General features: G+C 49.3%; 2 protein-coding genes across 4 annotated transcripts in view; one reads left to right on the top strand and one right to left on the bottom strand.

Annotated features, from left to right (window-relative positions):
• The window catches only part of LOXL2 (lysyl oxidase like 2), a 47645-nt gene extending 38644 nt beyond the window's left edge, over positions 1–9001 (top strand). The window contains exons 11-14 of the mRNA XM_035562663.2: positions 2197–2312; positions 2832–2968; positions 3702–3813; positions 5280–9001. Coding sequence (XP_035418556.1) covers positions 2197–2312; positions 2832–2968; positions 3702–3813; positions 5280–5359 — 445 coding nt within the window. The 3' untranslated portion in view covers positions 5360–9001. The remainder of the gene's footprint in view (positions 1–2196; positions 2313–2831; positions 2969–3701; positions 3814–5279) is intronic.
• On the bottom strand, positions 7082–15999 carry R3HCC1 (R3H domain and coiled-coil containing 1). Of its 3 annotated transcripts, XM_050715756.1 has the most exons (9): positions 15860–15910; positions 14998–15127; positions 14116–14253; positions 12657–13857; positions 11727–11899; positions 10398–10468; positions 9479–9574; positions 9127–9199; positions 7082–7693 (listed from the first exon to the last, which is right to left on the bottom strand). In XM_050715756.1, the coding sequence occupies exons 2-9, from the start codon at positions 15090–15092 to the stop codon at positions 7657–7659; spliced, it is 1884 nt and encodes a 627-aa protein (XP_050571713.1). In that variant the 5' UTR covers positions 15093–15127; positions 15860–15910; the 3' UTR covers positions 7082–7656. The 3 variants fall into 3 exon arrangements, with proteins under 3 accessions (XP_050571713.1, XP_050571711.1, XP_050571712.1); XM_050715754.1 differs by lacking the exons at positions 9127–9199; positions 15860–15910 and adding an exon at positions 15916–15999; XM_050715755.1 differs by lacking the exon at positions 9127–9199 and having other exon boundaries at positions 15860–15911.
• Positions 16000–21488: the final 5489 nt, after the last annotated feature.

Genomic DNA, 21488 nt, shown 5'->3' with positions numbered 1-21488 from the left:
AGCAATAAATTCCCAATTCTTACAGTCCTTAATAGCCTTTGCTAACAGTGGGAGCGAGGTGAGGTTGTGGTATGGGGCAGGTGCTGGCTGCTTTTACCTTGCAGACGGGTTGGTTTTGTGACAGCTGCATTCAGAGGCACGAGCAGAGCTAAAACCTCAGCGGCACAGAACCGGAGGTAAATAGGAAATGGGAGGTGCAGGGGAGGAGGAAGCCTGGACCAGAACAGCGTCTGCCTGCTCTTCTGGATGGGAAGGGGCTGGAGGAATTCGTGGGTGCCACAGGGATTCGAGCACGTCGCAGGCTGGGTAAAAAGGAGGCACTTGGAGCTCTTGGGGAGAGACTACCCAAGTGAGGTGAGACTGGGAAAGGATCAGGAAGAGGCCAAGAGCCATCTGTGCACTTAAAACTGGATTCTGTTTATACGGAGGAGGGATGAACTCAATCCCTCTTCAATCTTTCCAGCCTGTAAACACCAGAATGTAAACACCTCTCTGAATGATTCAGACATATTTCAGAAACTGAGTCAGACTTGAGACCTCAAACTTATCCAGGAGGCAGCCAAATTAGCTTCAAAGTCAACAGCTCAGCCACTGCAGAATGTCTCTTCTTTCCTTGTTGCCTCACTCCATCACTGGGAGCTTCTGTTCAGTAGGCTTTCTATGTGGAAGCAGAACAAAAATGGGAAAGATCCTAGCAGGGGCTCAAAAGTGATTAATTTCTGGCATGTCATGATTTATTTGTTTGGTTTTGGTTACAGGGGAGGTGGTAGAAAGTGAAAAGAAAGCCAGTCTCTAGAGGAAAGATTTCTTCCTTTCCATCCTTGCCCCCTTTTTTTCTGTAAAAACGTGTGCAGAGTGGGGCTGCAATACTTGTGGCTCTAAGTTTTTATGCTGTGATTATTTTTACAGCTGGAAAGGAGACGAGCTGTGCCTTGTGCTTTTTATTTATTATTTATTTAACTCATAAGCATCAGTTTTTGAACTGGGGTCTGTGCAGTTGCCTCACTCCCAGGTCAGGCTGTGCAGACGGGCTCTGGTGTCTCAGGATTTGGGGACCAGCTCTGCTCTCAGCACCCGTGGCTGCACTCCTGTTCCCAACAATGTGCTTGCGTGTGGGTTTTTTTCCCCGATTCCAAGGCTGGGATCAAATTCAGCATGTTACATCAGCGTGACCACGTTTGTGCTCCCAGCCCTGGCCACGTGGAGCTCTACTTGGGCACTTCCCACCTCCTTCCTGGCCCAAGGAATTGACTGCACTCAGGCACAGGTTGAATTTTTTGCTGAAGCAGCAGTTTGGCATAGAAGAGGACAAAGTCCCTGAGGTCAGCACCACCCAGACCCTGCGGTGGTCTCGCTTTGCTGGTTGCAGGTTTACAGCACAGCTTCCGTGCTCTCTCCTAAGCGTTGCTGCGTTCGATAGCGGCACAGCCCCAGCTGAGTTGACACCAACACTTTCCCGTTTAAAATGATGAAATACGTCGTGTGCGAAGCCAGCTGTCACCTTGTTTAGATCAGAGCGAAGCGAGTGCTGGGAGGGAGAAGCTGGTTCCATCTGTTGTTCGTTTTCTGCCAATAAATTTACATTCCGATTCCTTTTTAAAAAGAAAAAAGGAAAAAAAAGAAAAAAGAAAAAAAAAAAGAAATAGCCAGGTTGCTAGCTTGGTACATCCTGCTCTGTTTGCAGCCTGTTAGGGACAGGTGGAATAGTTCTTTTTTGGGTAAATAGGGCACTACAAATGATAACCTGGTGCTGCTGGCTTTGATTTTTCCCACCTTATAAACCACTGCGATCCCACGAAGGCTGGGGCAAGGCTCTCCCCTGGCACAGCTTTAGCACTTGATGTATAAACAAATACCCGGGCTGGGAGCCAGAACGGAGGCAGCCTGAGTGCCGGTGCCACGTAGGAGCGTGCCGAGGGGAACGTCTCCTGCCTGGGGTATCTCTCTCCCTCTCCTCCTGTAGCACCTTTTGGTTCCCAGCACTTTGTGCATCGTCATTTATTTCCTCCCACGCTGCTGTGGGAGGAGAAATTCCTGCCCGAGGGATGAAGCAGCACAAAGTCTGGGCTATTCCCATCCACGCTGTCCTGCCCCTGGGACCGTCGCTGCTGGGGGCACCGCACAGCCCTTCAGAGGTGGTAATTAAAGGGGTGTCTGCTTGCCCTAACGATGGCTCTCCCCGTCTGTGTCTTGCAGGCACTACCACAGCATGGAGGTTTTTACCCACTATGATCTCCTGAACCTCAACGGGACCAAGGTAGCTGAAGGACACAAGGCCAGTTTCTGTCTGGAAGACACGGAGTGTGAAGCAGGTGTGTTCTGCCATTGCCCCTCGTGCTTTCTGCTGTCCCCATACAGATTACGGGACTCAAAGATGCTAGGAAATTCCTGAGCAGGGCTAGAGCGTGGCTGGACAGGACCTGGAAACCAGTCCTGAGGATGTGTTAGTATGGAATAATGGTCTCTACAGGTTTAAGAGAATCCCAACAGACCCCCCCTGTATGTCGAGTTTTCCAGACCTCAGCTTCTTATGTCTTTATTCTGAGCTGCTCTGGAAACCTCAGTGTGCGTGGTCTGATTCCCATAAAGCATGAAACTCCGAGACTTGCCCCTGGGTGATAACACAGGAAAGGTGGCAACTCCTCCCAGGCATTTAACTAGCCCATGTATTTCAGTACAGGACTCTAAGCGAGGTAATGTTGTGTTGTCTCATCCGAAATATCACACCCGTAGCTTATTGCTCTCTATGGGAGCTGGAGAACAACCAGCCCTTCCACTGACACGGTCTGTGAATCCAATGCTGCGTGGTTTTAACTCCTCTCCTCCTTCAGATGTGCAAAAACAGTACGAATGTGCCAATTTTGGTGAACAAGGGATCACAGTCGGATGCTGGGACGTGTACCGACATGACATCGACTGCCAGTGGATCGATATTACTGATGTCCCGCCGGGCGACTACCTCTTCCAGGTACGGGGGGGGAGAAAAAGGGTTTGAGACACTGCCAGTGCCTTTATCTTATCCATTGGGGATGCCAGGAATGTAACTAACTGGTTAGTTTATACATCTACAATACTATGAACTACTGGTTATAGTGATTGTGTTCCCAGAATACCTAAAGAATTAGCTAACAGAACAGCAAAGTGTTATCAGATCCCATATTAAACCCAATTAAAAAGTCAGGGATGATAACCACAGCTTGGAGATAAGCCCTAATGAATCCAGGTGCAGCTAATACTTGATATCCTACACAACCCACGTCCTACCACCGCGTTGCATCCCACTGTTGTCTCGTACCAAGCCTCTGAGCTGTTTGTAAGCAATGCTCGCTTCGCTTGGGGAATTAAATCGCGGTGTTTGCATGAGGAGTTGCGGCTGCCTACAGTCTGTTTTGTGCAAGTGGGGGGAATTCTTTGGCTCTAAAAACAGTCACTTAAACTGCAGAGGAGCGAAGGGAATTATTTTTGTCTCCCCTGCTATCGTGTGAAACGTAGAGAAGGTGTTTGAGGGTATATTTTGGTGCATGGGGGAAGGTGTGAGCTTGATCTGGGTTTAATCAAGCACTTTGTCTGCTTTGAAAAAGTGAGTTACTTTTTTTCTAAAACAAATGAACAAAAAAATTATGCTGTAATGAAAAGTTGATTCTACCTCGAGTCCAGTCCCTCTTCAGGTAGCTTTATGCTGTTTCTCCATCTCTCCCAAGGTTGTCATCAACCCAAACTACGAAGTTGCCGAATCGGATTACTCGAACAACGTGATGAAATGCCGGAGCCGCTACGATGGGCAGCGCATCTGGATGTACAACTGCCACATAGGTGAGAGGAGCTGACTCCTCAGTGAGCCCTTTGTGTTTCCACTGTGGTGTGCTTGCTTACATGCTCGATAAGATGAGCTGTTGAGTCCAGGCTGGACCCTGATACCACTGTCACGGTCTGCTGAGCTGAGCAGGGGAATGGTTTGTTTCTTAGTGCTGTCTGTACTTATTACTGGGGCAGCGAGCACAACACGGGTCAAAGAGCTTTCTGACCAAGATCCAGGAGAAATCCCTCTTGCTCGGGCTTGGTGGAACAGCGATAGCAGATGTTACAGCTGCGCCTGTTCTGCAGGGGAAGGAGCATTTCTTGCTCCCCCCCTAGAGGTTGTCAGGCAGAGGGAGCGCAATCCGAGAAGTTGTTTAGAGCGCTCGAGTAGGCCCCGGCAAATACCTACAAATTCTTTCCCGAGCTGAACTCTTACCAGCCTGGGACTGACCTCTTAAGACCCCAAACCTTCTCTTTTCTTGAAAAGCAAACAAGGACTGTGATGTGTGAAACAGGGCAGTGAGAGCCATGCACTCGAGCCAGAAACGAAAATGCTCTGCTGTCACTTTGGTATGAGGGAGAACAGCTGCATTATGCTTTTTTGAATGCGCATAAAATATCTTTTGGAATTTTTAAGCCTTGGAAATATCAAAGCCAAACGAGCTTAAATTTGTTTTTGCTTCAACAGTCAATTGTCAGGTCCGTTTAAAACGGGAATCAAGTTGCAGGGTAAGACAAACCCTTTTTAACACAGAAAGCAAATTAATAGCAACTGCCTGTCAACTTCCAAGTAAAGCCCACGATAAAGACAATTTCCAGAGCTGGCTCAAGTTCTTGAAGGAATATTTTTCCTGATTTTTTTTTCCTCATTAGTTTGTTGCTTTTCTGAAGAAAATACTCATCTCATGTGTCATACTACAGCCTGTGACCTAGTTCAGAAAAGCCAAACCCACTTCAGTTGGATGAACAGGCACTTAAGTGTTAGATGAGCTCTCCAGCTGAGCTTGAAAATATTTCTGCTTAAAAATAAATGTGTTTAGGCTTTTATTGTCTCTCAGCTAGCAAAAGTAAGGGCACGGCCCTATTTAAGAACAGAGTAAACAGAACCCACTTACCATCAGCCTCAAGGAAGAGACCATTCCACAGGTCCTGCTAGTCATCATGTAAGTAACGTTGTTAAACAACCAAGGTTTGCAGTAAAATTGAGGATGGTTTGTAGTCTAGTCTCCCAAATATGTTAAAGATCAGACCCAGTACTCCTGGGGACTCCTGGTTGTTCCAATTAGGGCAATATTTAATTAATGCTTAAATTAATTAGTCCATGAAAACCCTCCTCTTCCAGTACCTGCTTTGAGCCCTTCAATTTTATAGCATCTTACATGGATTACGCAAAACCCCGCTGTGTTCTCTGCCTTGTGCTGGTTGCAAGCTTCCTTTGTTACCTCCTGCTTCACCCCGTGTTCTTTCTGTGACCCCCCCAGGTGGCTCCTTCAGTGACGAAACGGAACAGAAGTTTGATCACTTCAGCGGACTCACAAATAACAAGGTGTCCACCCGATAAAACAGCATTGCCTCCCACCCCACTATTTAAAGAAGCGAGGCTTCCTGCTTCGGTGATTTCCCTAACCACTGCACACACAAAAAGAAAATCAAGCAAACAATCAAACTCTAAATTAGCAAGGTAAATTATTTCCTAAAGATGCCTTCCTTCCCAATTTAGGTGCTTGGACTACCGTGTGTCTCTTGTAATTCCAATCCCTACGACTTGAGGTAGTTAGGAGCAGGCTTTTGAACTCTACTGGGCTCCCTATCTTCACCATCCCAACCTACTCCATCAAGACTTCTCCCTCCACTTTGCAGAGCCACCTTTATTCATAGACGTAGGTCCAGGCTGCAGCGAGCACAGTTTGCCTTTGTTTGGGTTCCAACAACCTAAATCTGTCTTTACCGTTCGTTTTCTTGGTATTTTTAAGCTCTTTGACTCAAGCTTGAACGCACCATTGATGCAAACGTCTCCGTTTGTGACGCTGCCTCTTGAACGCAGCTAATCCTCAGTACTGCCGTGTGTTTACTCCATTTTAGCAAGGAAATGCGGGAAAGAAAGAAAAAAATGAAGCAGCTTTTTTCTGAGCAGAACAGTCTAAAGCATAATTTAATACTGCAGCGAAACTCTTGTGTTCAACAATCAACTCCCAGCACAATCTCTTAAAAGGAGCAGCTAATGCAGAACTGTTTTCTACAAGTGCATCAGAGCTCCACGAAGCTACACCGCCACTGAAACACCTCGAAGACTTGGCAGATCTCCTGATGATGAGTCCACTGGATTGTGAATTTCCATTACACAGTAAGCTATTCACCCCATCGATTCTACGTATACCTAAATAGTACCTTTTAAGCTGGATATTCACTCCATCTCTTCTGCAAAAGATGAATTTAGTTAAGGCATTTTTATCATCACTGTACGTTACAGAGGTAATTTCATGGCTTTTCATCATCGGGGATCTGGACCTATGCTGTCACAGACCGCCTGTGTAAGTTGCCTTTAAAAGGATTTTTACACTTGGTAAATTCATAATGGTGCTAAGAGTGTTCCTCTGTTTGTTTGAGGACACGTTGCTACAGCTTTTCAGACACAGCTACTTGAATAAAAATGTTTTACCCAGAAAAAATGTTTTTTCTTCCTAAATCCTATTTGTGTATTTCTACTCCAGGAAAGTTTAGGGCCTTGTTCACAATTCCTAGTACTGCAGTTTTTTTATTCCTCTGTGTTTGTACAGAAGACTTCTACAAGCAGCTAAAATTAACTGAATAATCATAACTGACCATTTTGGTCCATGGGGGGGTTGAAAACATCTGTATCTGTCTTGTGCTCTCCACAGCCTACCTCACAGGGATGTTGTGAGGCTTAAAGTATGCAGAAGTCTTTTGCGAATGCCTGTCAGAATATTTCTGTCATTTATCCAGTGACCCAGATGGTGACATCTAGCAAAGGTTTTTAGCCTACTGTAAGTTGGAAAGCTCCATTTTGTTCTCAAGATCCAGGACTGTGTAGCTAAAGCAGAGTCTGAGCTGTGTTGGATGCTCTATTGCTGCTGCTGCTGCCACAGCAAGGTGTCTCACAGTATCCCTCAACACCAGGCTCTGTGCAAATCAAGCAACTGTCACGTTCTGGTTTTCTTTTCCTAATCAGCGGATAACAACTTTGCTTGCTAACAGTGCAACAAAGCAAGTCAGGCTCTTCTAAACAATGTAAGTAGGAAAAAAAAAACCACCCGAAACTCACTTGCATTCAATGCTTGTCAGTATTGTGGGATATTTTAACAATAACATTACAACAAAGTAAACATTGAACAGATTTTTTTTGACTCCTGCAGATGCTCTGCTCTGTTACAGCTGAATTTTGGCCAACAAGATACAATTCGCTCACTCTGGTGCACTCTAAAAATTAATAAGGTAGGCTTTTCTCTTAGCAGCCTTAATTTTTCTGCAAGTGCCCCCAGTGAGTGACAGATGCTTTGAAACAGAGTAGGGCAGGATGTGAAGAGCTAACTGCAAACCCCACTGGGCCTGGCTCTTGAGCTCAACATCTCATTAAGAGTAAACTTTTTCCCTTCCCAACTTCATAAAGAAAAAACCGGTGCTAAATCCATAAGAGAACATCCCTGTGGTAACTCACTGTTCTGCATGCAGTTTAATATCACAGCTGTGCTCATCTACACATCTTTTTTTTAAGCTGAGATGGTTTATTCCTCCTGGTCCAAGCTTTCCGGCAGGAGCTCTTCGGTGCCTGAGACGCACTGCTGCTGCTTGTGCTTCAGTCCCAAAGCCCGGGTCACCAGCCTCCTCGCCACAGCCGTATCAGTTTGGGGTCTCTCTTTTGCAGCCTGAAGGAGTTCTAGGTAAAAAGGGGTGAAAAGGATTCAGTTGGAGCTTGTTCAGTCTCGTGGCTACACTGTTTGACTGTGAGACAGAAGGGCTGATTTCTATTTTCTTAGATCCTTTACAGAATTAGCCCGGGAGTATGAGCAAATCATCGTACCCCTGCAGAGCATTTTGCCTTTTCTTTTAGAAAGATGTGCCGCCAGATTTTGTACTTAAGATTTTTCAGGTAAGATGCAATAACACCAATTCAAAAGATATTTAGATATGATGAAACTCCAGGCCACTTCTGCAGTGGTAGAGAGATTTGTTTCCCATTAGCTTTCAGGAACAGCTTCATAACTCCTGGCAAAATTCAGCCAGTCCCATCTCTGAGAACAAAATGAAGGCACACGGTCTGACCAACTTATCCACAGAGAGAAAAGTCTGATCGCAATTGCAACTAATCAAAGACAACAACCTAAATCCTCAGAAAGCAGCAATGGAAAAATATCTGCATTTTTTTTTTAAAAAATAGCTAAATGTATCAGATGCTTTTGGAAAGCCCTTTGGCGAGGAGCAACCAAGAACCTCCAGTTTCTGGTAAACATCTGGCTTGCTACAGTTTCATCTTACAAGAAAGCAATATACCAAAACTTTACCAAGTCCAAAATAGTCTGCATTTGGCAATTATCTAATCATTTATCAGCAAGTGTTTGCAAATTTATTATCCAGTTAGCAATGTGGGCTTTGCTTGCTTTTTCAGATTTTTTATTAATAAAGGCAGCCCATCAGCAGCTTAAAGAAAAAGGGTCAGGCTCAGAGCATCCACAGCTTGGAAAATAAAACTGCCGATCTTTTCTCAAAAACAGCTCTTTAAAAAAAAAAGAGACACTGTCAGCTAATTAAGAAAATTTGGAAGAAATTGCTATTGAAACTGAATACAAAGTTCCCCAGAAGGAGTTTATAACCTGATTCAGAAGCATGCCAATAGGCTACAGCAAAGAGAATCAGGCAGCGAGTGTGAATGAAAACAGATGAAGTGGAGAGCGTGAAAGCAAATCCAATTCTTTGACATTTCATTCAAATCTAGCAGTCTTAAAAACTACAAAATCTAGCAGTCTTAAGAACTCAGGAACTTCTAACTGTGACAGTGTCCCTTTAAATCATTCATACTGAAATCTGTTTCAACTGCAATGTACTGGAGCACTAACAGTATAGTTGTATGTTCAGCAAAGTCTCTACTGCTACAAGATTCATGGCATTTCTTTACTGTGGCAAGTATAACTGATTACAATATGATTTTAAAAGGCAATAAAACAAATAAAACAATGTTAATGGCTAAGCTTAACAATTTTTTTCTTCACCTGACACTGAATAAAATTATGCCAACCACAAAAACGTAATTGCTATCAGTTTTGTCTATTTATTGTCTTTAACTGTGCAGAGTAAGAGGGCAGAAAAACTTACTGGGCAAGCCTATGGCATTTGACATGTTCACATTCACCTGTGCCTCCATTCATGCCTGCTGCAGTTATTTTGGCTGTCAGAGCAAAAACCAGCATTACTGACGCAGTAAGTTTTAACACACCAGTGATAACAGGTTGGATGAAAATAGTGCAAGAATGCAGCAGCGGGCTGTTACTGAAAACTCTACGCAACAGCTCGCTGTCCTGCCATTGCCAATAAAGCTATTAAAAAAATTAAAAAGGAATACTGGTACTTAATAGGTATTTCCCCACTTAACTTGTCATCATGACACCACCCAGGATACAGAAGCCAGGCAAAGCATGAAACAGAAGTTAAAAATAGATCGTCTTACTTGGTCGCTGAAGTGCCTTAATTTTAGACTGCCTTGTTGCGTGGATCAGTGGTCGGATCTTTAAAGAAGGATAACGCCGCCCCAGGGCTTGAGATGCTTAAAAGAACAAAGATTAAAAGAACAAAGATTGCTCAGCTTAGCAGGCTGAATTCTGGTGGCTTTAATCATAAAATAAAAATCAATACACGTTGTAACAACACTGAGTAAGTTGAGCTTCACCAGCTAGTGAGTTATCTCAAGATAACTCACTAAAATAGCTGAACTGAGTCTGGTCACCTCAGGCTTACATCGCACGTTCCTTGCCCAGGAAGAGTTCCAAGAAAATAAAAACAAATTTTAAAGACACCTCTGATTACTAGACTAAATCCCAAGACAAGAGCACGAGTGTTCAGACTACATATGCTGCTGGATGGAAACTTCTCTTGGGACGGGCGTGACCTGAGCTTGGAGCTTTTGCACCCCAAAAGAGTCACTTTGCCAGGAGGCTTGGTAGCTGACCTCATGTCATTGTACTCACAGGGTCCCCAAGAGAACACGAGCACACTTTGCTGCACACGTGCAGGAATTTTTGTCTAGCTTTGGCAGAAAAAACTGATGTGGCAAAACAGTAATTTCTAGCAATGCACCATACAAAAGGTGTCCTGCCCAAGCCAATTAAAAACCTGCTGATCTTGCCAAGCAGAGTTTCCACACAGCAAACAGTGATGCCAAGGATCGCAAGGATTAAAAGCGTTTCAAGTTTGAGGTGTGCAGGAAGAAAGACATGATGACCCATCACTACTTCTAGCCCTAGCTTAGCCCAAGCATGTGAATCAACGCTGCAAACTGCTGTGTCAAGACAGGACCTGGTGCAAGAGCAGTGAAAGCCCAGGGGCTCTGCAGGATCCTCAGCTGCAGCCAGGAGTGAGGGCTCCCTTACCTGCAGACAGGCTGGAGAAGATTCCCAGGGCGTGCGTATCATCGACCCACTGAATTTTGAAACCACTCTCGCTAAAATGAAAAGACAATAGAATAATATTCACTAATAGGAAAAAAAAAAAAGCCATGGTAAAACTCATCAGCCTCCTCGAATTACAAAGAGTACTTAGTATTTTCAGCCATAGTCAGCTGGTGCTTGTCAAAGCAGTATATTCATTTTACAAGAGGGGAAAGGAAGGAACAGAAGAAAATAAATTGTGTCCCTGTCAAGGCCAGAGTCAGCTGCCCCCAAAAATGGTCTTCTTCCACCTAAAGAAGCTCTTGGCCAAAAATCAACCTCCATTTCAGGGAGTGTCTTGCAACACATAAATATTGTCATTTGCACAATGCTTTGCAAACACTACCTGATTGCTCAGTCACTTACAAGGAACAGCGAGTGATTTATAAAAGTGGTTTACAAAGCTTAGGATCAAGAGACCAAAGCAAAAAAATCTAATAACGTGTCAGTGGAAAATGTGAGTTGGGGAGCAGGGACTTCAAAGATGTTTCCCGCAGCACGGGAAATACAAATACAATTGACTGCTCAAATTAGATCTGTCAATTTTCTGCTCAGTTTCACTGTCAGAGCAAGTGGAAAAAAATATTAGAGAAAACACACACAATAGACAGCAGCTTATTTAGAACATAAATAACGCTTTTCAATTTAGAGGGATGCGTGGAGGTGAAGCACTCACAGCTAACCCATCAGGTGTATCAGGAGGGAAGGTGGCAGCAGGAGGCAGACAGGGAGATGTTCCTGCACACACCACACCTGAGCTCCCTGGCAGAAGCAACACCAATTCCAAGCTGCACCGAGCACCGTTTACCACTAACACAGGGCTGTATTTTGCCCCAATCCTGCTGCTAATCCAGTGTCACCCTCTCAGGCACAATGCTGTTTGTTCCCTATATTGACATAATAAATCTTATCTCCAGCAGCAGGATTGGGCCCCTTTTTTTTCCCCAAACACTTATGTAAACATGTAACTTCAACTCAGGCACTGGGATGCAATAGCAAAGAGGCTCCTACAAAGCACGTGAAGACTCCTTGCTGAAGCTGGAGCAGACGGAATAAGCCTGCACGTAGACAACAATGTGCCTGACAGAGCCCCGAAGAACCAGCCGTGTTTTAAATAATGCATAAACTGCAGAAAAATGTCCTTTAAAGCACAAAGAGTGTAAGACGTGGCAGCATGAAGGCAAAACTAAAATTCAGTGTAGCATCATCAGACTCTGTTGTGCATTCAAGTCTGAATAGTGCTCACCTTACACCCCTCAGATGGGTACTTACTGGAAATCTGCGAACACTTCTAAGAGGTGCTCCGTTTTCAGCGATGGGGAGAAGTCATAGATTTCAGTTACGTGTCCAAAATCCCCCTCGTTGAGCTGTGCATCTCCATAGCTGGAATAATCAAACCTGATCTTCTCGATGCTGATGTCCTTCACGGTTAAATGGCCCACAATCTGGGAATAAAAATACATAAATAAATAGAAATAAAATAGTTTATAAAAGCTGCATTTCTAAAAAAGCTCCCTAAGTTATGCACAGATAACTGATCCTTTGAAAGCACATTATGGAAAACAAAGATCAGACCAGCATGGGACAAAGCTGTTTCTGCTACTACCACTCCTGCACCGCCTCAAGAAAGCAATTTGGTTCCCAATTTGGGCTAACCACTTCCCTGTGTTATGGGGAGAAGGTGGGAAATTATCACAACAAAGACATGAAAGACCAAGAGGTGTGTGGTGAAAGCAGGGAGGACTGCACAACCACCAGGGCAGCTGGGGCCGCTCCGCCACCTTTTGCACATCGCCTTCGGTGCTTCTCAGCTCTGCCCTGGCTTAGTCCTGGTCCCCCAGCCAGAAACACCCAACTGGTTCAAATTTGGGCGATACGCTGCAAAAAAAATGGACTGAGAGCTCATTTCCAAGAACAGTCGGGCATCCACCAGACAAGGTTTCATTTCAAAGAGCGACCCTGCAGGGTCCTGCCTCGGTCCCTCCAAAGCATCTCACAAAATCACAGAATGGTTGGGGTTGGAAGGGACCTTAAAGATCACCTAATTCCACCCCAAAGGCCACGCTCCTGCTGACAGCTTCTGCAAACACCTGCGAAGCCCCAGCACAAGCACCGGCCTCCCGCGTGCCAACGTCCTCCTGGAGGGAAAAACTCCTGAGCTGCCCTCCTTTCCTCAAAATAACTCCCCGGGGCAAACGCTACCTCCTGCAGGAGCTCCGCGGTACAGTCGTCCTCGAGGCTGCTCTCCTGCCCCGGGGTGGCCGTGCTCTCCTCTTTATCGCCTGCAGGCAGCCGCAGCTCACGCCACAGCGTGTCGGCCAAGCCCGAACGCTCCTTGTCGTGCTCTGGCACCTCCACCCAGCGCTTCTGGTCGTCGTGGCCCAATGGCTTGGCACCACCGATGGCCTCAGGTGCGGCCAGGGACTCATCCTGGGCTCCAGGGGGGGGCTGGTTCTGGCTGTGCTCCCCCTGAGCACCACCGGGGCACTCCTGAGCCTCAGAGGAACTTTTGCCCAGCTCCGACACGCCGGCACTCGCAAAGTCCCTGCCCTGTTCTTCCAGTGGTGACACGTTTCTGCCGCTCTCCAGGCTCTTGGCATCAGCGCAGCTCTTATCTTGGTTGTTCAGCACCAGCGACGTTGCACCAGGCTCTGCTGCAGGCAGGTCTGTGCAGCAGTCAGCGCCGCGGCTTTCTGACAGGGAGGAGTTTGTGCTGCACTCCACTACTCCGGCACCCTGGCTCTTTTGGTCTTGAGCGTGGCACAGGGTCTTGCTACCTTCTGGTACGACAGCGCTGTCACGGCTCTGCTCTTGCTCCTCTGCTTCAGCTAGGTTTTCGTTGTGTATGGAAGGAAGGGAATCGGAACAGTCTTTATCCTGACTTTCCTGCCCAGAGAAATTACTTTTTTCTAACAAGGGGACATCCATACAGCACGGAGGACGGTCATCGTTTGCATCGTCGTTACTTTTTCCTGAAACACTCTCTTCTTGTTGCTTGTCAAGGGCCAAAGAGACACCACTGGTTGCTGCGCTGGACTCGGGGCCACCTTCAGACTTACCCAGCTCATCCTGGGCATCCCTGACTGCAGCTTCAGGGCAGATCTCCCCTTCTCCTGCCGCATCCGCGCCCGACTCGGCGCCAGCCACCACCGGGCTCTCGTGCTCCCCCCATTCTGCCTTCTTGCGCATCGCCTTGGGGACGTACAGGGCTTTATCCGGCTTCTTTCGGGGCGGCCTTTTAATCCTGCCAGACCCCACGCAGGCTCGAGACGTGTCACCGTGCCCGTCCCCACCGTGCCGCAGCCTGGCACCCCCCCGGCCGCCGCGGCCCCAGGGCTGGGGAGGTCGGTGAGGTCTCGGTGCGTTGGCGCTGGGGTTTTGGTCGCCAGTTTCACCGGGCAGCCTAGGAGCAAGAGAAGGGCGAGGCGTGAACAGGGAGCAGAGGAGCCCGAGTAAAAAGAGAGAAAGGAGGGAAACAATCGGATTTGCACATAAGTCGGCAGACAGGGAAAAAAGAGCTTCCACTTCCCTAGTGACCAGAAGATGCTATTAATAACAGACACCCTCCTCTTTGCTGAGAAGCACCACGCAAGCTTCAGGCTTCTAAGCTGAAATAAAAACCTCACGGCCAGAGAAAGCTGTCACATCCACCGCCCAGTACCTTATGGCTGAGTGGCAGATGACCGTCCTCCTCCTCCATCCTTCTCCAACTGAAAAGCTGCTCAACAAATCCACGTTTTCCACGGTCCTGTGGATCAGGTACCGGAGGCGACTGGACAGAGGGGGGAACAGGAGCACCCTGGAAAGAGAGAGGGGTCGGGGGCGTCAGCAACTTGCAGGAAGGACAAGGACAGGGATGCAGCAAGAATTTATTGACTTTACTGTAATTTATTTTACAATTGCACTCTCTGACAAACATTTAAAAGTTATAAAACAAATATTTAAGGTCATTACAAGCCGGTGGGATAGCTGAACTAAGAATTCCCTCCCCTGCTCCTGCCTGAAACCCTTTTTTTTGGGACATCTCAAGGGTGTCACCGGTCACGGGCTCAGGAACAAGACCCAGTTTAAAGCCAGCCTGGCCGAAGAAAAATGACGCAGCAAGCACAAGGCGACGAGGTTGCTGCCAGGGGGAGGATCCGCTGCACAGGAAACCCTCAGCAGAGCGGGGAACTGAAATATTTGATTACAAAGCTATTAATTATAACTCCGCCAGGCTGACTACAGTGAGCCCAGCCAGACTGTGGCTGGTGTAAAAGCCACCAGTGTCCAAAATAATTCTGCTCGAAGGTGCCTTAAGGGCAAAGCAGGCACAGTAGAAACCTCGAGCTGGCCCTTGTCCCGTGGGGAAGCCCCGAGCTCTGCGTCCAGGCAGATCTTGCAGCTCCCAAAGGCTGCCAAGCAAACCCAGCTGCTGCTTTCACACCCCGGAGGACTGATTCAAAACAGAAAGGTCTCGCAGCAAGCGACTGCTTCCGGAGCAGAGCGTGCCACCACCTGAGGACGCGCACGGCAGCGGGTCGCCCCCTGCAAGCGCCCCTACCTGTGGTGCTGCCCCTGGAGCATGAATTGCTCCAGCTCCTCCGCGATCCTGCCCACGAAGTCATCCTCGTTGGGCGAGAGGAAAACGCCATCCATGCAGCGCAGCGCCAGGGTGGCAGCGGATGGAAGGCCTGGGGAGGGACGGGGACACATGGGGATGGCCGGAGGCGTCCAGCACCCCCTGCACGCCTGACCTGCCTGCAGCTCCGTGCACCCCGACCCTTCTGTCCGCACCCCCAACAGCACGTGCAGCTGTGCACCCTGCTGCACCCACTGTCATTTCCGCGCACCCCCATACCATGTGCACCCTACCACACCCCAAACCTTCCCTCCACACCCCCAGCACCCCAAACTTTCCCTCTGCACTCCCGGCACCCCAAAGCTTCCCTGTGTACCCACAGCACCCCACTACACCGAACCCCTTCCCTCCACACCCCTGGCACCCCACTACACCCCAAACTTTCCCTCAACACCCCAAGCACCCAGCTACACCCCAAACCTTCCCTCCACACCCCCAGCACCCCATCCCTTCCCACCACACCCCCAGCACCCCACTGCACCCCAAACTGCCCCTCCACACTCCCTGCATCCCACCCCCTTCCCTCAACACCCCCAGCACCCCGCTACTCCCCAAACCTTCCCTCCACACCCCCAGCAGCCCACCGAACCCCATCCCTTCCCTCCACACCCCCAGCACCCCAAACCTTCCCTGCACACCCCCAGCACCCCGCTACTCCCCAAACCTTCCCTCTGCACTCCCAGCACCCCAAACCTTCCCTGCACACCCCCAGCACCCCCCATCATCCCCTTCGCTTCACCCCCCAGCACCCCCATTCCCTCCCCACACCCCTTTATCCCCTCACACAGCCCACGGGGGCTCCCCGGGCCCCTCGGCCGGGCCGCCCCGCGCCTCCCCTACCGCCAGGCCCGGCCGAGCGCCGCTTCCCGGTGCGGCGCCTGCGCCCGGCCCCGGCCCCGGCCCCGGCTCCTCCCGCCGGGCAGCACCGCCCCCGGCCCCGGCAGGCGGCGGGAGCGGGGCGGGGGCTCCGTGAGGGGAAGGGGCGCACACGGAACCCCTTTAGGGCCCTCAGGGGGTCCAGGGGTGGAGGGTCCCGCACCTGGGAGGGGAAACCGTGGCATATCATGGAATTGTGGAATATCCCGAGGTGGGAGGGACCCACAAGGGTCATTGAGTCCAACGCCTGGTTCCACACAGTTTTACCCCAAAATTCAGACCATATGGCTAAGAGCACAGTCCAAACGCTTCTTAAACTCCCACAGGCTTGGTGCCGTGACTACATCCCTGGGGAGCCAGTTCCAGTGCACGACAACCCTCTCAGTGAAGAACCTCTTCCTGATATCCAGCCTGAACATCCCCTGTCACAGCTCCATGCCTTTCCCTCGGGTCCTGTCACTGTCCCCCGGGTCCTGTCACTGTCCCCAGAGAGAAAAGATCAGCGCCTACCCCTCATGAGGAAGCTGCAGGCCGCCATGAGGCCTCCCCTCAGCCTCCTCTTTTCTAGGCTGAACAAAACAAGTCACCTCAGCTGCTCCTTGTACATCTTCCCCTCTAGGCCCTTCACCATCTTTGTAGCCCTAAGCCCAAACCCTGGCTCTGCGTATGGACTAGGGGATGAGAGGCTGGAGAGCATCCCCACAGAGAGGGACCTGGGGGTTCTGGTTGATAGCAAGCTGAATATGAGCCAGCAGTGTGCCCTGGCAGCCAGGAGGGCCAACCGTATCCTGGTCGTTAGTGATATGCTCAAAGAAACTGATGACCCTCATTTCTTTTGGGGGAGCAGTAAAGAGCCACACCAGGGCTCCTTTACATATTCCACACCCCGTAACAGGCTTGAACATGAGCCCAAGGCAGCACAGCTCACAGAGAGAAGGGGAGAGAAGTCCAGCCTTGCCGTCACAAAATTCTCCTCTCGGGGTTAATGTCTCCTCCTCTCCCCCTCAGCTGATTGCCCAGAATTACCATATAGATTGGCAAAGCCAGGCCTGTGATTGCACAAGAGCTTCTGCCAGGCTCCTTCAAACATCCTGAGCCCCTCATCCTGCCTCTCACCTGCAGCCTGCTCTGGCCTCTGCCTGATGAGAGGAGCAGCTGATGTTTGAAAGCAAAGCCAGGCAAGGCAGCAACATACACCAGCATCTTCCTGTTCCTCATCCCTGAACTATCATCCCCTTCTCTGCTAAGTCCATTCCCCCTAAACCTGAAAAATATCACTTGGAGGGCAGCAGCCCCCTGCCCAAGCTATCCACCCAGACAGGCTCCTGCAGCCCCGCTGGGAAAGGAGCAGCAGGCACTGCCACTGCATGGCTCCTGCAGCAACCGCAGCCACCACCTGCACGCTTAATTCCTGCCTGCCCCAGGCCTGCGTAATAAAATGTGCTTGATTTTGTGACTGCACAGAGGACAGTGCCCTTTTCCCAGCCTCAGAGCATCCTTTCTAGTCCAGACAGATACAAGCAGGGCAGCACGATTCCCAGCCTGGTTTTGAGAGGTGAAAGCCAGCCTAGGATGCCGAGCCCTGGACACAGGGTGAGGTTTCCCCTTGCACCTCTCTGGCATTTACCTCCGAGCAGAGATGGACCACAGACCTTTCTCCCAAACACACACTGACCCATCTGCCCTGCCCTTGCCTGAGTTCTCGGAGAAGGCTGCCAGCTGCTGTGCCTTCTCTCTCAGGTGCAGCCTCCAATTTCCATTTAAATTGAGATTTTTACATTCCTTCTCCCTTAGTCCCAATGTGCCAAGGTTTACTGAGTGGCTTTGGACACTTGAATTGCACCTGATGGGACCTGGACACCTCTCCCTGGTTAATGATGTCTTCTTTCACATAACCAGGCACCAAATGAGATAATGTTGGGGCCCTGGTACCTCCACAGCAGCTGCTGCAGCAGCAAATTGGGGCATTCAGAGTACTGAAGTCACCAGTTTGTTACTTTATTCCACAATCCAGCTTGCACTAGACTAGAGCACCTATCTATTCATTTTACTCCTACCTAGACTGTTCAGCAATGACAGCCAAGCTCATCCTGACAGCCCCAAAAACACCCATTTCACAACCTGTCTGCAGGGCGAGCCAGCTCTGCGGCTCTCATCTCACCCATGGCAAAACCGGAGCTCCAAAAACCCAAATGACTTACCTGGGATTACAGGGCAGGACGGGAGCAGTGCTTACAACAGCACGCAGAAGTCCTGACCCCCAGTTCCTGCTCCAGGACCAGCCCCAGGTCGGAATTCATTTCACTCACCTCTGAAATAGAGCCAGGGATGTAGCAGCAGGCTGCACAACCTCAGGATGGAAGGAGGAGGACGCTTCCAGCGAAACTGTGGGGCAAAATTCAGAGAAGCAGAAAGCAATCAGTGGAGAACCAAACAGGTCTGGGCCTTCCAAGGACTGTCGGAGACGCTAAATAAGAAGCACTTCCCACCTCACCTGAAAGGGCTGTGTTCCAGGCCAGCAGATGACGTGACAGCAAGCAAGGTGATGACACACTGGGAATAATTCAGGCTAGTGGTCTGGCTTCCTTCTCTGCGAATGAGCCTTAGCTCACGTTGCCTTCACCCCCTTCTGCCTCGGTGCCTCCCTTCCCCGTGTCACTGGACCGCGGTGCTTTTTCCCTCTTTTTCCCCACGATCTGCAGCATCTCCTCTTTCCTCACTCCTGTCCCTCACAGCACTGCACTTCGCTCCTGGTGCTAGCAAACCTCGGGAGCTGGGAAACAGCACTGCAAGGCACAGCCCTGGCGGTGTGCAGCAATGAAAGGCTGAGTGATTGCAGAGGAAGAAGAGTTTCTGGAACAGGAGATGCCCATTTGCCCTCACCCAGACTACACATTTTGTCAGGTGCGAGGCAGCACCAAAACCTGTGTTATCCCAGCTGACCTGAGACCCTGCACGAGCCGGGTTTCCTAAGGCTGTGGTTGAGGTGTCAGAGGATGAGAAGCATCTGCTCTCTGCCACATCTCCATAGCAGCAAAATAAAGAAACCCCTTCTGAAGCAAAGTTAAACAAGGCATGTTTTGGCCAGACAAACAAAGCCCAAGTCACACACCTTTTTGGAGCTGTTACCCATTTCCCCCACGTGCAGAGGCCTGTTCCGCAGCCTGTAAGCTTTTGGTTTAGCTCAGTGTCACCACCTTGGATCTTCTGCTGCAGAAGCCAGGAAGGAAACAGCCCTGGCACGTAGCAGGTCCAGCCAGAGGGAGCTGGGGCACTGCATCCTTGGTAGGAGAGGGCCCCAGCCGGCTGGAGCAGGGGATTGAGAGGTGGAGAGGAACAAGGGATCCCCTGCAGCACTCCCCAACTCCACACAAGTTAAAAGCAGGCAGTAACCTTACAAAAAAGAAGACCCACCTCTATCAGAGGTACACGTCACCATCTCCGTTGTGTGTCTTCTGCAGGTTTACCCTGCAGCTCATCGTAGATACCAGTGGTATATTGAAATACTAGGTTTTCTCCAGTCTCTTTATATAGAGTCATGGATTAAGGCACCTTGCTACAAGATGAGTATTACTAAATTGTTCCGAAGCAGGGAGACCAGGACAGTACCTTCACTGCCTGGGTATTATATATAGTCCCAAGTAAAGCACAACACACATGCTACAACTCAGCTTTTGGTGGAAAAATCACTGTATGTACCGCAATAACGTCCACATGAAATCATTCACGTTGGGCCTCCTATAAAATGCTAGGCAGCAATCCTCACCTGAGAACAATTCCTTCTGTAAGTTAGGCTGTCCTGTCCTCTCAGAGCTGAAAAGCCCCGAGACTGTCTCAGGTTTAACAACTACCTTCGCTGCTGTGCGGGGAGCCGTCTACAAATGAAGTTGAGGCTCATCAGCACTTCCACAGAAAAATCCAAGCATCGACCTTGGAAGTATGGCAAGCTCTGCTCGCCTCCCATGCCGATTATGCTAAAACTTGACTATAATTGGGCTCTATTTAATAATTACCGTTACTCTATAATTATCACTTGCTGATTTTTCTCTTTGTTAATGTTTGCTGGGGGGGGGGGGGGGGGGGGGGGGAGGCTCTTCTGCTGTGCCAGGGAGCTAAAGATGTCTCGGATTCGAGGCGACACGGATGTGCTGCTCGCTGCCGCAGTGTTTAAGCGAGCACCGATCAAAACACGTTTCTGAAGTCACTCGTGTCACAGTCGACAGTGAAATGCTGGGGCTGTTCGCTTGCCATTTCTACCCCGAGCAAGCCAGACACAAGCTCCAATGTGCACAGGAGAGGCTAATTAAAGAGTACAGGTGAGCAAGGAGTGCTTCTGAAGAAGCCATTATTATTGAAATGAGACAGCGAGGGAGGCAGCGCAGGAGGGATCCTTAATGAAATGGGGGAGGAAGGGAATTAAGAGGGAGAACAAAGTAAAAGGGGAAAGAAGCAGACTGTGAAAAGGAGGGGGGCATGGCTGATGGAAGATGTGGCACAGGCACTGAAACCAAAACTGCAGTGTTCTTGCTCCAAGTTTATCCTCTTGAGGCTGAAGGGCTCAGATACCTTCGTTACCAAAGGCCCCCAGCAAACGGTCCAGTGTCCCAGGGCTAAAACATGCTCCTTGTTCATCCCAGACTGCCCTCAGCTGTGCGTGTCCTAGCTGAGAGAGGCTGGCCCTGCTTCAGGGGCCAGAGCAGACCTTTAGCAGGCAGAATCCTTTGCTAATGAGCAAATGCCCTGCAGTATGCTCCAAACAAGCTGCTGCCAAGCACAGCCCCAGGGCTCCGGGAAAGGTGGCTGCTCGCTTGTCTGGCCTGCAGGATAACCTGCCTGAACAACAGAGAGGCAGTCAGAGGTGAGCCGAATCATCTCCCAGACAAATTTATCCCCGCAAGGCCACTACCACCTTCCTGTGCAGCCCCCCAGAAAAGTGTTTTTCCCGCCTATGCAGCTCAGCACTGTTCCACCAAGCACAAGGCAGCACTATGGAGCGTTGAATTTAGCTTGTGCCCATGGAGCAGCCTTGGGCTGATGGCTTTCTGGACACAGGCAGTGGCAAAACCAGCCCCTCTCCCAAGCACTGCTGCGATTTTAATTCGTGGACTGAGTAGGAGAGGCTCAGCAGACCACATCAGCCTCTGCTTCGTCAGCTGAAGTCACAACAAAAGTGGAATTCAAGCCCTTGCATTTTTGTCTTTTGCAGAAAGCATTTTCCCGTGGGCCAGTTGGAAAGCGCAGCCGCACAGATTTCTCCTGGCCACCTGGGCTGAATCTGAAACGGCGAGTTACAAAAATAAATAAATAAATATATATTTAAATTTATATATATATATATAACATATATATGAACTCCTTAAGCCATCTGGAAAATCACTCTGGCTATTCCCCACTTTTTAATGCAAACTCCTGCCCAGTATCCATGTTATCCTCAAATTCCTCATAAAATAGGCAATAGCTGTTCCACCTGAGACCATGTTTCATCTGAGACCCTGTTCCATCTGAGACCATTGCACCACCCTGCTCCCAACCCGGTC

The sequence above is a fragment of the Cygnus atratus genome, chromosome 27 (genome assembly GCF_013377495.2).
Source record: "Cygnus atratus isolate AKBS03 ecotype Queensland, Australia chromosome 27, CAtr_DNAZoo_HiC_assembly, whole genome shotgun sequence".
In the NCBI taxonomy this organism is placed as follows: Eukaryota; Metazoa; Chordata; class Aves; order Anseriformes; family Anatidae; genus Cygnus; species Cygnus atratus.
The sequence above is the reverse complement of the archived record's forward strand: the minus strand, read 5'-3'. Positions and strand labels throughout refer to the sequence as shown.

Coding starts and splice junctions, on each gene's coding strand:
- R3HCC1 (XM_050715754.1), bottom strand. CDS start 15,092: ATGGATGGCGTTTTCCTCTCGCCCAACGAGGATGACTTCGTGGGCAGG. Junction 9,575..10,397: donor CTTCTCCAGCCTGTCTGCAG/GTAAGGGAGCCC, acceptor TGTTCTTTTAAG/CATCTCAAGCCCTGGGGCGG. Junction 7,694..9,478: donor TAAGGCACTTCAGCGACCAA/GTAAGACGATCT, acceptor CTTTTTACCTAG/AACTCCTTCAGGCTGCAAAA.